The 12698-nt window shown below is 43.6% G+C and overlaps 2 protein-coding genes across 3 annotated transcripts in view; both read right to left on the bottom strand.

The window, feature by feature from the left end:
* Positions 1-4913, bottom strand: part of wwtr1 (WW domain containing transcription regulator 1) — a 30926-nt gene extending 26013 nt beyond the window's left edge. For both annotated transcript variants that reach the window (XM_028999988.1, XM_028999989.1), the window contains exon 1: positions 4210-4913. In XM_028999988.1, coding sequence (XP_028855821.1) covers positions 4210-4622 — 413 coding nt within the window. In that variant the 5' untranslated portion in view covers positions 4623-4913. The remainder of the gene's footprint in view (positions 1-4209) is intronic.
* A 3137-nt stretch (positions 4914-8050) lies between these two features.
* commd2 (COMM domain containing 2) lies at positions 8051-10062 on the bottom strand. The gene is made up of 5 exons (XM_029000001.1): positions 9870-10062; positions 9657-9734; positions 9476-9558; positions 9148-9321; positions 8051-8862 (listed from the first exon to the last, which is right to left on the bottom strand). The coding sequence occupies exons 1-5, from the start codon at positions 9934-9936 to the stop codon at positions 8665-8667; spliced, it is 600 nt and encodes a 199-aa protein (XP_028855834.1). The 5' UTR covers positions 9937-10062; the 3' UTR covers positions 8051-8664.
* Between the last annotated feature and the right edge of the window lie 2636 nt (positions 10063-12698).

Genomic DNA, 12698 nt, shown 5'->3' with positions numbered 1-12698 from the left:
CTTGTTATCTGTCAAAAATAGAGCCGCTCTTTGCGAACTAAGGCCTCCGTATCCCCTTGGCTCCAAAGGGGTCATTGTTTTCGGGGGATCAAAATGAGGAAGGTAAACGGATGGTGGCGAGCGACCTTAAATAGACATGGCCAGAAACACAATAAAAAAAAGAAAAGAAAGAAAGTGGTAGAGAGACAGAGAGAGAGAGAGAGAGAGAGAGAGATCGGCACCCAATAAGACAAAAGGAGGCAGAGCGTGGACAGAGAAAGGGGCTACTTCAGCTCCTTCGCGGGCAGAACCCAAAGATCGTGTATCAAACAGGTCTGACGGGCACTGTCTCCTGTTTAAAAGGCCATAAATAACAGACTGTTTCTATGTATTGAATATCGGTGTGCTTAAAGGGGCCCTGGCCAGGAGGGCACCTCGCTGAAAGCCAGTTGTCAGCTGTTGTGCGGGTGACAGGCAGGTCTGGCAGCATTGTAGACCTCATTGAGCTTACTGCGCACTACACAGCACCAGCTTTTGTAACATTAACCCCCCGCTAAAACACCTTGCTTTGCATCTATGGTGCACCCTAACCCGCGTCCAAAAAGGCCAAGTGGACACGGTGTTTAGCGAAATGATAACAAGTGATGTGTTTCAGCATTTCTTATGATCAGGATGAACCTTTGTTTCTACTGGAACTCCATGTCCTCAGACATTCCGGTAAGCAAGTCCAAAGCAGGCTGAGGTGGATGTGGGACTTTAGCCCATGTGACATTTTCTTCACGTTTTAATGGCTTTCAGGCAAATTTATTTCTGCTAGACACGCAAAGCTGCAGCGCCATCCCACCACAAAGACACTCTTGTCTTGTTAAGAGACTCCCACAGGCAGAAAAGCAGACTTCATCGTGCCGAAGCCAAACAAGCGGGTCTTCATGCGCGTCCAAGTCACATATTGGACAGGAAGTGACTCCGACCTTGGCCTCTCCGACAGCTCCAGAGGTGAGGTGTGAGAGCTGCGAGCGCTCCGCTTCCTTCTCGTCCTCGTCTGCACAGGGCGATGTTCGCGAGCCTCCGCCGCCCCACCACCTTCCAGCCTATTGTTTTTTCCCCCCGGAGTTTAGGAATGTGTACTCCCCAAACACCCCCCTCCAGCAGCCTTTCTGCATACTGTGGTAAAGAATGCCGGCTCCAAACCGCGCTGTCTCCAAAAGCGGGAAATTAGGGTTTAGGGAGCGGGGCAGTGTGGCTGTTGGATTTTTCTGTCTATGTCCAGTACTTCTAAGAAGTCAAAATCAGTTGTTTCAACATGAACTAAACCAGAAAAGATTTCCATGAACCACCACGTTATGTCAACTTGCCTCTTTTGAATCTGTTAATGCGTCAGGCAGCACCTGCTGAGGCTCTGGAACCTAATATTATTCCCCACTTAATATTATTAAGTGAAGTGAAGTGATTGTCATTGTGACACTGCTCCCCGGGAGCCTGTCATGGCTGCCCACTGCTCACTAAGAGCAGAGGACACATTTCACTGTGCCACCGTGTGCTGCAGTGTTTATGGATGACAATCACTTCACTTTCACTTATTGTACACATCATTTCTTATTAGGACAGTGAAAAACAACACTAGCACCTTTCCTCGAGAGACAAAAACGCCTTGTCATGGTCTTACTCAGATTTAAATCAATTACCACCTCAAAAAAACATTTTTTTTCACTCTTATGCGCACGAGGGGCAGATTAAATCAAAGCATTTTGAGCTGCCACAAAGTGTGAGTGATTAAACCAGTGATGCTTTCCATTCTTATCATTAACCTGTCTTACAGTGTGTGTGTGTGTGTGTGTGCGTATATATATTTTTTATTTCAGGGTAGGCCTGAACTTTTGGCCTGTCTGCCACCAAACCAGATTCATTAATTCAAGGATTCTGATTGGTGATGACATCGTGGCATCAAAATAAGATAAGGTAATTTTCAACATTTTCAAATTAGTCCACATCTATTACAGCACCATAAAATGATCCTGCGGAGACTTTAAGTTGTGCATAACACTCATGACACTTCGTAACCCTCCACAAGCCAATTAGATCAAGCTCTTTATTCATTGGTCATAGGGTGGTAGTAGCCTAGTGTGTAACACACTCGCCTATGAACCAGAAGACCCAGGTTCAAATCCCACTTACTACAATTGTGTCCCTGAGCAAGACACTTAACCCTAAGTTGCTCCTGGGGGGGACTGTCCCTGTAACTACTGATTGTAAGTCACTCGGGAAAAGGGCGTCTGGTAAATGCTGTAAATGTAAATGTCAAAGAATCTCGTGCAAAGAACTCAATGTCTGAGTCAGGGTTGTGCCATTACTTCAGGTATTATTTTTAATCTTAATTACTCATACTTGTTCATTAAAAAATATTTAACATAGGATACAGCTAATTACAGCTTATACCTATGCAGACAAAGAAAACGAAAATCCTCTTGGAAGTGCGTTCAGAAATGACCTCGGAGGATGCCGGAAAAATTACATACGGCTGTGGATCAAGTGATTCCAGTCCAGAAATTCCAGTCTCGAACCTCTTCTCAGACCACCGAGAAACAGACACCGACAACGAGATCTTCAGTCTTCAGTGGCTTCTCCTGCCTTAACATCAATCATTTACATTTCAAACTCTTCTGGTGAGAGAAGAAGGCTGCTCGAGACTCTTATTCAAGGCCGTGGATAGGGCTACGGATTGAAGGTAAGTAAAGCCAAGCGTTGGCCATAGCTAGCAAAGCCTTTTTTGGAGTTGACGCAGAAGCTCCCGTCGCCACCAAAAATCCTTTAATCTGCCATAGCTCACTCATGATGCACTCTACTGTGTAGGAGATAAGAACAAGGAGTCTTGGTCATATGTTACTTGGTTTATAAGAAGCACTTAAGTAAAGAAAAAGTGAAAAAGGATTTTTTTGCTTTCACCGATGATGCTCTCAACACATTATCCATCATCTAAGCAGATAGGAGTTGTAAGCAACCGTTGCTAGACAGTCTCTTGTTAACCTCCCATGCGTGGTGCCGGAGATCTGCCCGTCTGTCTTCAGAACTGGACGCGCTCGTTGCACAAATCCGGCTGAAGCCAGACCGCGAAGGATGCATCAGCTCATTGTGTTCGGGGCCTAATTGCCACCGACAGCAAGACTTTGTCTCTCAGAATGTTTAATTGCAGGGTGGGGTGGGGAAGCGGCGGAGGCTCGATGATGGAGGTGCCAGGTGAATCTGCAGCAGGCGCAAACTTGTTTCCCGTCACCTCGACCGGATAGGAGTGCCTGTACCGACGCTTTGCCCGCCTTTTGCCACGTTAATGAACAGCGAAACAAATCATTATAGACACAGGGTGACAGAACTGACCGTGTGTGGCAATAGATTATTAACCGCGAACAAAGTGTTTCAGCAAACAGGACACCGGCCTGTTTGGTCCTATTGTCTTGTTTTCAGACAAACTCTTATTGGCCCAGCACAATCGATTTCAGTCGATTGCAAAACCGCAAGGAACAAGCTGCGTTTGTTCAAGTTCATCGAAGATCCTGGCCTCCAGATGATATTTACGTTGCGAAATAAAGAAAGAAGGCTGACTGCCTCCTTCAGAAGACACCCTGCCGGGCTGGCCACGGCCTCGGTGACATCTCATCACTCCACACAATCAGATAACCATTGTGTCCCCGGTGACTGGAAAGAATAGATTTGCTTAGCCGTCTCTTTCCAAAAAAAAAAAAAAAAAACAGTCCAAACATTTACATTGAGAGCGCCTGCGACTCCAGGTCCGAGATGCAGAGATAGGGCCCTCCCAGCCGATACGGCAAAGGCTCCTTATCAAGGCAGACAGGAACCTTGATCGCAGATTCGCCGCGCCAAAGCTGTGCATTCAGACCAGTTATCTCCACATTTACACTTCTACCAACCGAAAGTTCACCGTGAAGGTACTGGAAGGAATGTTTTTTTTTTTTTCTGTCGCCATGAAGGGACGCTGGCGATAACCACGAGCTGGAAAATCTGAAACTCGGCCCGTCTGGGAGATTATAACGTGACACTGTTATAATAATGATAATAAAAAGGAATGTCCTGCATCTGGCACAAACAACTCACCTGACTGTAATGTGAACTGTCAAGCAGCGTGTGTGACAAGGGGGGTGACAAATGCAAGCGGCCTGCGAGTTAACTCACTATATGACACGAATGACACCGTGGACCGACATTTGTCGCGCTTACTTGAGAAAGTACTTCTGGCCGCTGGGGGTGAAGGCCATCTCCCAGCCCGGGGGCAGCGGCAGCTCCTCGGCCACGTCGAACGACTGGTGGCGGATGTGCGAGTGGTGGCCCGGGCCCGGGGTCGCGCCGGCTCCCGCCGCCGCTCCCAGCTGCAAGGAGGCCGGGGAGGAATGTGAGCGAACGTGCTGCACGGGGAGCTTGGGCGGGTGGCTGCCGGAGTCGGTGCTCGACTGGCGGGAGTGGGAGCCCGAGTCGGGCTCCTTGAAGAAGGACTCGGGCAGCAGTTTTTTCCTCCAGGAGCTCGGCTTCGGGTTCATGACCGAGTTGAAGAGCGCTTCGAGGTCCGTGTCGAGGTCCTTGGCGACGTGGATCACTTGCTGTCCGGGCAGGGGCTGCAGTGGGTTGTTGCTCATTTTTTATTTTTTTTTTTGCTTGATACAAAGATTCAAAAAAGGAAAAGAAAAACTTTTTTTTCAAAGGGTTTCCCCGCTTATGGAATATCTGTGAATTAGTCACTCCCTAAATCACGACTGCATTCGCCTAAAAGATATTTCATGGGGAAAAAAAACGGAAAATAAATAAACTAAAGTTGTACGGGAGCGACTGTCCCGCGCGAGAAAAGTTGCGTCTTGTCCTTCTGTCCCCGCGATCCTCGCCTCCCCACGTCCACTGACGCCGCAAACTTTGGAAACTCCACTTTTTCACGGCGGTGGCGCCTGTGGCAGCGCAGCTCATGAATAATTCATCGGGCCTGAACGCCCACAGGCGCGTTACAGCCGCGCTCATTATAATCCGCTCGTTTCTCGGGGTTTAAAGTTCTAATACCTTCTTTTTTCTTCTTTTTTTTTAAAAAAAGCCCAAACCATACTAGAAATACTCCACACGTGTGATAAACACTGCGACCTCAAAATAGTAATGATAAACTACAAATACTTGAAGTGATGGATATGAACCCCCAGCTCAGAAGTCTTTGGCCGCACTTATTTGCATGCGCTCATTAATTTGACCATATATAGTAATAGGAATTACAAGTCCCGCCCACATTTTTGCATAAGAACAGCTGGAGAACCTCAAGGAGATGCTTGGACATATGCCGGTCACTGTGCACAATGATAAGAACAATAAAAACAATAATGTTAAATACAAGTGGTTGTGTCAATATATGAAAGTGTTCATACAATCTCAGTCCAAGTTTGCAAGTTTGCGGACCTCCCACATGGCCTGCGTGATACAGAGGAGACTCTCCAAGCAGAGCAGGTGATGTATCTTTGAGTTAGAAACAAGTCAGGGGGCTCGAGGTTCGGTCTCATTTTATGGAGACGGGCCCCGGTGAGCGTTTTTGATAAATGGGTACAACAGACGTATTTCTGTCCTTCCTCCACAAACACAAGGCCTGTAGATGTGTACACATCCGTCCAGTAGGCTAAAGATCATTTTGAAAAATAAATTGGGATCATGAGACGTGGCTTGAAAGCAATTTTAAACATGCCGGCGGAGGCCACAGCAGCATCAAAAGTCCTCTGTCGCTCGCAGCCTGAGTTAATGTGACAACCGAGGACACTTCAAAGGGACAGTAGTCCTGTGTAATGTCGGATGCTAAAGGGAATAAACCCTTCCTGCTTTTCACATTTAATGCACCTCACCAGGTTTTACATTCTGAAATCATGTGATTTTCTTCACATTCATGATACCTTTACATGTCAATGTATGACCGAGGGAATTTTGTGTCTATTTAATATTAGGACGTCATGGATTGGACTTTGAAAATTCCAACACACTTCCGTCCATTTAAATGTCATAGATACATACTACACTAACTTATTCCATAAGACAACAAATTGGTAAAAATTCCAGTCCAGACATTGTCCACGTAGAGAATAATTTTATCCGCAACAAGTAGTCAGTGGAATGGTGTGTTCGTTAACCCAGAAAAATCATCAATCATTTTAGTAGAGATGAAAACCATTGATTGACAGGAAGCAATTAAATTGGCCAAGTTTACAATAGTAAAGTATCTAAGATGTGGGTACGGCAACATAATTGTTTAAAGCTTTTTTAGATATTCAAACCCATTTCATGTTGTTTTCATTGAAAAACAATGAATTTTCTAAATCACCCTAAACTTTTGAACAGTGTGCTTCAGTTAAGTTGTATGGACTGTTGACAATTTCCAGGGTTTAACTTTCAGTTAATAGTGAAAGTTACACATAGTTTAATTATCCGAGGGATTTTCTTTTTTCCGAATCTAATTCGGTTTACAATAAAACGTGAATAATGGAGAGACTAATGGAGAGTGGCACTATTCACAATTCAGTGGTCCGTGTGCCTGACTGCACGCAGAACACCACGGTGAAGGCCTTTCATGTGTACATCTGTTTAAGGGAACAGTTGACTAAACCATAAGTTGGATTGATGTCTCCCGTGAACTTTACCCTCCTCCTCCCATTCCAAAACTGTAACCCTCCACCACCATGAAACATCCACCTGTTACAGGCCAATCCCCCCTCTTAACCATTCACTTTTTTTTTGACGAGATTTGTCAGTAATTTGTTCAGTCTGTCGGAGCAGGCGATCTGGTGATCGTTTCTAAATGTGCACGAGTTCTTCGTGTGTTTTATTATGCCTTTACAGCGAGAAGTCGTTGAAGCAGTTCTGCCGTTATTAGCATTTGCAGTGCAACAATATTCCCAGAGGCCTGAGACTCGGTCCTCAGAAAGGGCCGATGGTCGTGGGAAGTGGTGACCTGTGTCACAGGCTGAACCCACACAGGGTTACCAGCACCTGTCCCACAATGGATCACGTGAAGGTTTGTGTTACTTTTTTTTTTTTCTTCAAATGCAACAAACTTACATTAAAACCTCTTAATACTGCAAAGGTTCCCATCATCTTACTAAAACCCTTTATATACTGCCAGAAAACCACTTTTTAAACATTTTAAACACTTTAAACTTTGATATTTTTAAGGTCATGAAGCCATCAGGATTAGACCTTTCTCACCCTTGTTCATGTGTTTATAGAAACTGGGGTGAAAAATGCCACTGTGTGCCACGTCAGAATTCAGAATTATTATTTGCCAAAATAGTGGGGCAGTGGTGGTCTAACGGTTAAGGAAGTGGCTCCATATTCAGAAGGTTGCCGGTTCAAATCCTGGTCCGCCAAGGTGCCACTGAGCAAAGCACCGTCTTCACACACTGCTCCGCGGGTGCCTGTCATGGCTGCTCACTGCTCACTCAGGTGATGGGTTAAAAAGCAGAGAAGCAATTTCCTTTGGAATTAATAAAGTATCTATATTTCATACAAGCAACTCCTAATCCTTTTGCAGACGGCCCACCCAGTCGGAATATAGTCATTTCTTAATTAGGATGGGATGACATGGCTAATGATGCATGTGACAAGTAAAATAATGCTGCACTGGGAGCCCCAGACCACCAACAAGGCCATGCCATGTTTTCCTCAGATGTGTCTTTCCCTGGGTGCGTCCAGCCTAAATAACCTACACCGATGGCAGCAGGACCTTTCCAGTGTGCGTCACATGTGGGCCAGCTTCACCTCGGCCCAATCTGTGTCCAAACAGCACACTTTCAGTGGACCCACAGTGAAGGTGTTTTTGCGATAAAATCCACTGCAGTGGAAACCAGTGTGAACAGGGGCAGATAAGTGTTTTACTCAATATGTAGAGTCTGCTGGGAGGGAAGCAGCTTAATCATTACCCCGGCACTAGGAGAAATTTCTCTCGGGTCAAAAGGTGACAGAACGCATGCAGTCTTGAGGACATGGACACAAAAGAAGGGCGAGAAATCAAGAAATAATAAAGCTAAACCAGTGATGACACAAGCCTACATAACTAATCAATCAGAAATTTATTAACGCATTTAACGTACTGCATTTGGCAAACTTACAACAACCTCTTACACTCTTTATTCATGAAAGTGAAGAAGTGAACAAGACAAAAATACATTTTGGACAAATATGTCATTTGAGACAAAAGACATAGAAGCAAGTAAGGTCTGCAAGGTAAGTAAAGTCGAAACATTTGGCCTCTACCCTTGACTACTGACACAATAATTCGGTAGTCTTCTGCAATGGACAACCGCCTCGGATAAACATCATAAACAACAGCCCCCTAATTTCATACCACCCTTTAACAGGATCTATTAAAAAACTAAGCATGGTCCTATATCTACAAGGATATTGAGGCAGGCTGAACTATTTAAAATAACTCTGCTCGTCTTCAGAAAAAAAAAAAAAAAAAGTTGAGTCACGCCAAACTCGATTACATCCTAAAATTAATTTGATAATGGGCTCACGGTCCATCGGATTTTGTCGAAATACTGCGTTGTTACTAATTAGCGCACAAATTTTCAGTCTTCAATGTGCCTGGCCACAGAGAACCTGCGGAGCCCTCTGGTGGAGAGTTTTGACAGAACAGTCCTCAATCGGTGAGCGTTTTGAGTTCTACTTGATGTTGCGCAGGATCCTACGGCAGTGATTAGTCTTGGCCTCGGCGAGGGCTCGCTCTAGCTCCTGGATGAGGTGGAGCAACGTGGCAGGGTCGGTCTGAAGCACGCGGGCGATATGGTCACCTCCGCTTTCTAGGTGCAGCTTCAGGCTCACTGTGGGTTTTACCTGGTGCCTTAGTGCTCTGCTGGCCAACTGTAACATGAGGAGAGGGATCAGAATTAAAAAAAACATTTCACCTATGAGCCACAAGTCCCAGGGTCATACCCTACTTACTACCATTGTGTCCCTGAGCAACACACTTAACCCTGAGTGTCTCCAGTGGGGGGACTGTCCTTGTAACTACTGCTTGTAAGCGCTCCAATAAAGGAGTCTAAGAAATACTATAAATGCGACGCAAGGTATTGTACCTAGTGAATGCTAGAACGCATTAAAAAAAAAAGGTAAAGTGGCATGGTTAGGATAAAAAAGGTGGATTACCATCACATCCAAGCGCCACTCCAGGTTGTGGTAGTGCGGTAGAGAGGGAGCGAGCTCACTCAGAATCTGCCGGATCTCTTTCCTGTGATCCAGATACAGCTGCAGCAGAAGCCTATTCAGGTCCTCCGGAAAGCCAAGCACCAGCACCGAATCTTGGAAGTCCACCTCAGAAATCTACGACGCGGTTACAGTCAAGTCACAGCAAACTCCCATATTTGTGACAAAATTTACACGATTTACAAGTAATTAGCAAAGACGCTGCAAGCAATTGTCAGAGATAACTACTGACTGTAATAGTGTTAATATTTTTTGGAAAAACTTAATTTACCATTAATTTGGAGCTTTCTGAGAGAAGGTACATCAACCCTTCGACCCCATGCTGTACTGTATCAGCTGACACGTTCAGCTTTCCTGTAAGTGGCATTGAGGGAAATAAATGGACTCGGTCTCATCTCCAGATGAAAAAAAAAAAGAAAAAAAAAAAAGAATGAAGTCATAATGCAGCTTACTCGCTGCCCCTTCATATATTTTAGGAGTGGATCCTTTTCTTAGGAACTCGACAGCAATTCGTCCAAACTCGCCGACCACTGCGAAGATCACCAATCACAGAGCGATCAACCCAAACAATTAGCACCATTCATTTAACCTCAGTTCCACAAACCAAATACACATTCAATCAGAAAGCAAGAATATACATTCACTGCCTGTACGTAGGCATTTACCTGCCGAGTCTACTTCCGGCAGGAAGGCTAAATGCTCCTTGTGCTCATCGGACAAAACCAGCAACATTATTAATTATTTGCAACGTGATCATAAACACGCACAAAAAAGAAAATAAACGTGACTCTTGCTTCGGATGCCGTTTCTAATGTCTAGCCGCTGGTGAAATCACATGACCAAACATGACTGCATCCTTAAAGGTTCCGGCTGGAAACAAAAAGCCGTGACATGAGTTCCGCCTTTCTAGTAAACTGTAAATGACCCGCCACAATAACGTGTTCAGCGGAGTATTTCCATTATCTCAGCTCTGGCATTTATCATGAAATGTCACACATCAGCGAACGCTTAAATGTTTGAATATTACTCATAGTTTCCATGTGTCTGTATCTAAACGTTGATAAGGCGGCAGGGCACGGAAGCATTCGTGACCCCTTGCTGAACGAAGTATCAAGATGTCAGGACAGATAAGAGTATTACAGAAAGGTTTTTTTTTTTTGGTAATTTCGGTGTTTATTATGGTTTATATTAGCTTATGAGCCACAAGTCTCAGGTTAAAATCCCACTTACTGCTATTGTGTCCATGAGTGGACCGGTGTTCTTATGCATTGCATGGCTTGTTCTTATGTATTGCATGGCTTTCTTACCCGCTAGGCCATCACTGCCTGCTTCATTCACATCTACAATTGTAGATGTCAAGCCAGAGGAGTCAGTCAGAGACAACCTGTGTTCAACGCTGAGTCCTGACATAAATTTTCACTTGTGTAGTGCCACGTTTTAGACACAAACCCTGCCTCGAACCCCGAAGAAGCCATTGCCATTGTTTGCACAAGGGAACCTGGGTTATCAGGTTTTCAGTATTGACAATACGCTGGTATTGCACATTTTTTAAAATTACATCATTAAAAAACTAAATTTTCATCATTCTTTTTCTACTTGAACAGCATAAAGTACAAATAAAACATTGTGAGCCCCCCCTTATAAAAATTCTAATCTATTCAGCTGCTAAACCATAATGTACAGGGATGAGAATATGAATTATATATTATAAGAATAGCTCATTTAAAACAATATTTATAAAGTAAAGCATTGCATCATAAGTGTAATGGCCATTTAAAATTCAAGATTCAAGATGGGTTTATTGTCAGTATAACAGTATACACCATGTACCTTGTATTGAAATAATGTTTCACACAGACCCCCCCATAGTGCAATCATAAAAGAAAGAAAAATATATATGTATATAAATTTATCAGACGCCCTTATCCAGAGCGACTTACAATCAGTAGTTACAGGGACATTCTTCCTGGAGCAACTTAAGGTTAAGTGTCTTGCTCAGGGACACAATGGTAGTAAGTGGGATTTGAACCTGGGTCTCCTGGTTACCCACTAGGCTACTACCACCCTATATACACACTAAACTAAACTATACTAACTAAAACTAAAACTTAAATACTGTACAGATCTCTATAAGAGAAAAGTAAAACTTTTCTGTACAATGAGCAGGACAACATCATGTAGGAATCCTGTAAGAGGATCTGCTGGGTATTTCAAATAGGACACACAAGACAAGACAAACATGTGCAAAATGAGATGAAATGTCCAAAAAGAGCAGAACTGTGCAAAAAAAAAGATTTAAGTATAAAAACAAATAAATGACAGAATAATATATGGGAAAAAATGTGGTGTGCAAGAATAACAAAACAAAACTTGTTGTCTCTGGTAGTGAACGTTGAACATTTTTGAGTACAGCTTTTGAGTAGGCACTACCAGAGAACAGACCGGCATAAAAAGGCAACCACTTTGTCACATAATAAAGAACAAGATCATGGTGGGTCTTACAAGACACCAAATATATCAAAATGCACATGATCTTTATGGACTATATGACAGTAAATGTAATTTTCTGCTTGGGAGTGCCATCAGTGTTGAGGGGACACTGATGAAGCAGACAGGATCTGGGTGGAGCTGGGGGACATGTTGATAATGAAGGGTTGGAAGTCTCTGGAAACCGGGGGCAGCAGAATCCTTTTCCCATCGCTAATTTTGGCTGGCAGGATTTCCTTTCACCCTTTCCTACAGTGTCCCTTCTTCCTGAAAGTCTTCTTCTCTTGTCTGTTTTTCGTGGTGGGAGGATGCAGCTGCAGTAACTGTACCAGCGGACTGGGAAAAGGGGTCTGTGCGTCGATGAGATGGACAGGAAGGGACCTTGTCTGATGTCACAGCTGGTAGCCCACAGGATGTGGTCCATTCGATACAGCCATGTCACATCACTCCAGCAATTTAAGTATCTTTTTAGAATTTTCCCTGAGCAGCAATTGTAAATAAAACACACATTAAAATATTACAAAACTCTACAGACATTCGGAGAGAGTGAGGGTAAATAACTATATTAGATATCTTGGGTGTTAGATTTATTTTGTATAATAAATGTATCAATATTGTCTCCTCTAGACCTTCCTGACTTCAAATTTAAATGTGTAGAAATGGAACCAATCGTTTTCAAGGTAATAAGTTAATCTGTACAGGGGACAAAACACACTACCAAAGACGAGTTTCAATGTCCTGTTGACGAGTGACAGGACAGACTTGCATTCAAATATTTCCTTTGGTCACCAATGGGGATCTTATGCCATCCTCTGGTTGGGAGTGGTAACAAAGTGTTACATTCTGTCATTATACATGTAGATTTATGTGAAGTTAAATTAATAAAAATATATATAATGTTTTAAATAATGCAAATATGATACTATGATCATTACACAAATGAGCTTAGAACACTATAGGCAGTATCTGTTGGCCCCAACATACAAAAAATTTATAAGTTGTTTTTC

The sequence above is a fragment of the Denticeps clupeoides genome, chromosome 13 (assembly GCF_900700375.1).
Source record: "Denticeps clupeoides chromosome 13, fDenClu1.1, whole genome shotgun sequence".
NCBI classification, from domain to species: domain Eukaryota; kingdom Metazoa; phylum Chordata; class Actinopteri; order Clupeiformes; family Denticipitidae; genus Denticeps; species Denticeps clupeoides.
The sequence above is the reverse complement of the archived record's forward strand: the minus strand, read 5'-3'. Positions and strand labels throughout refer to the sequence as shown.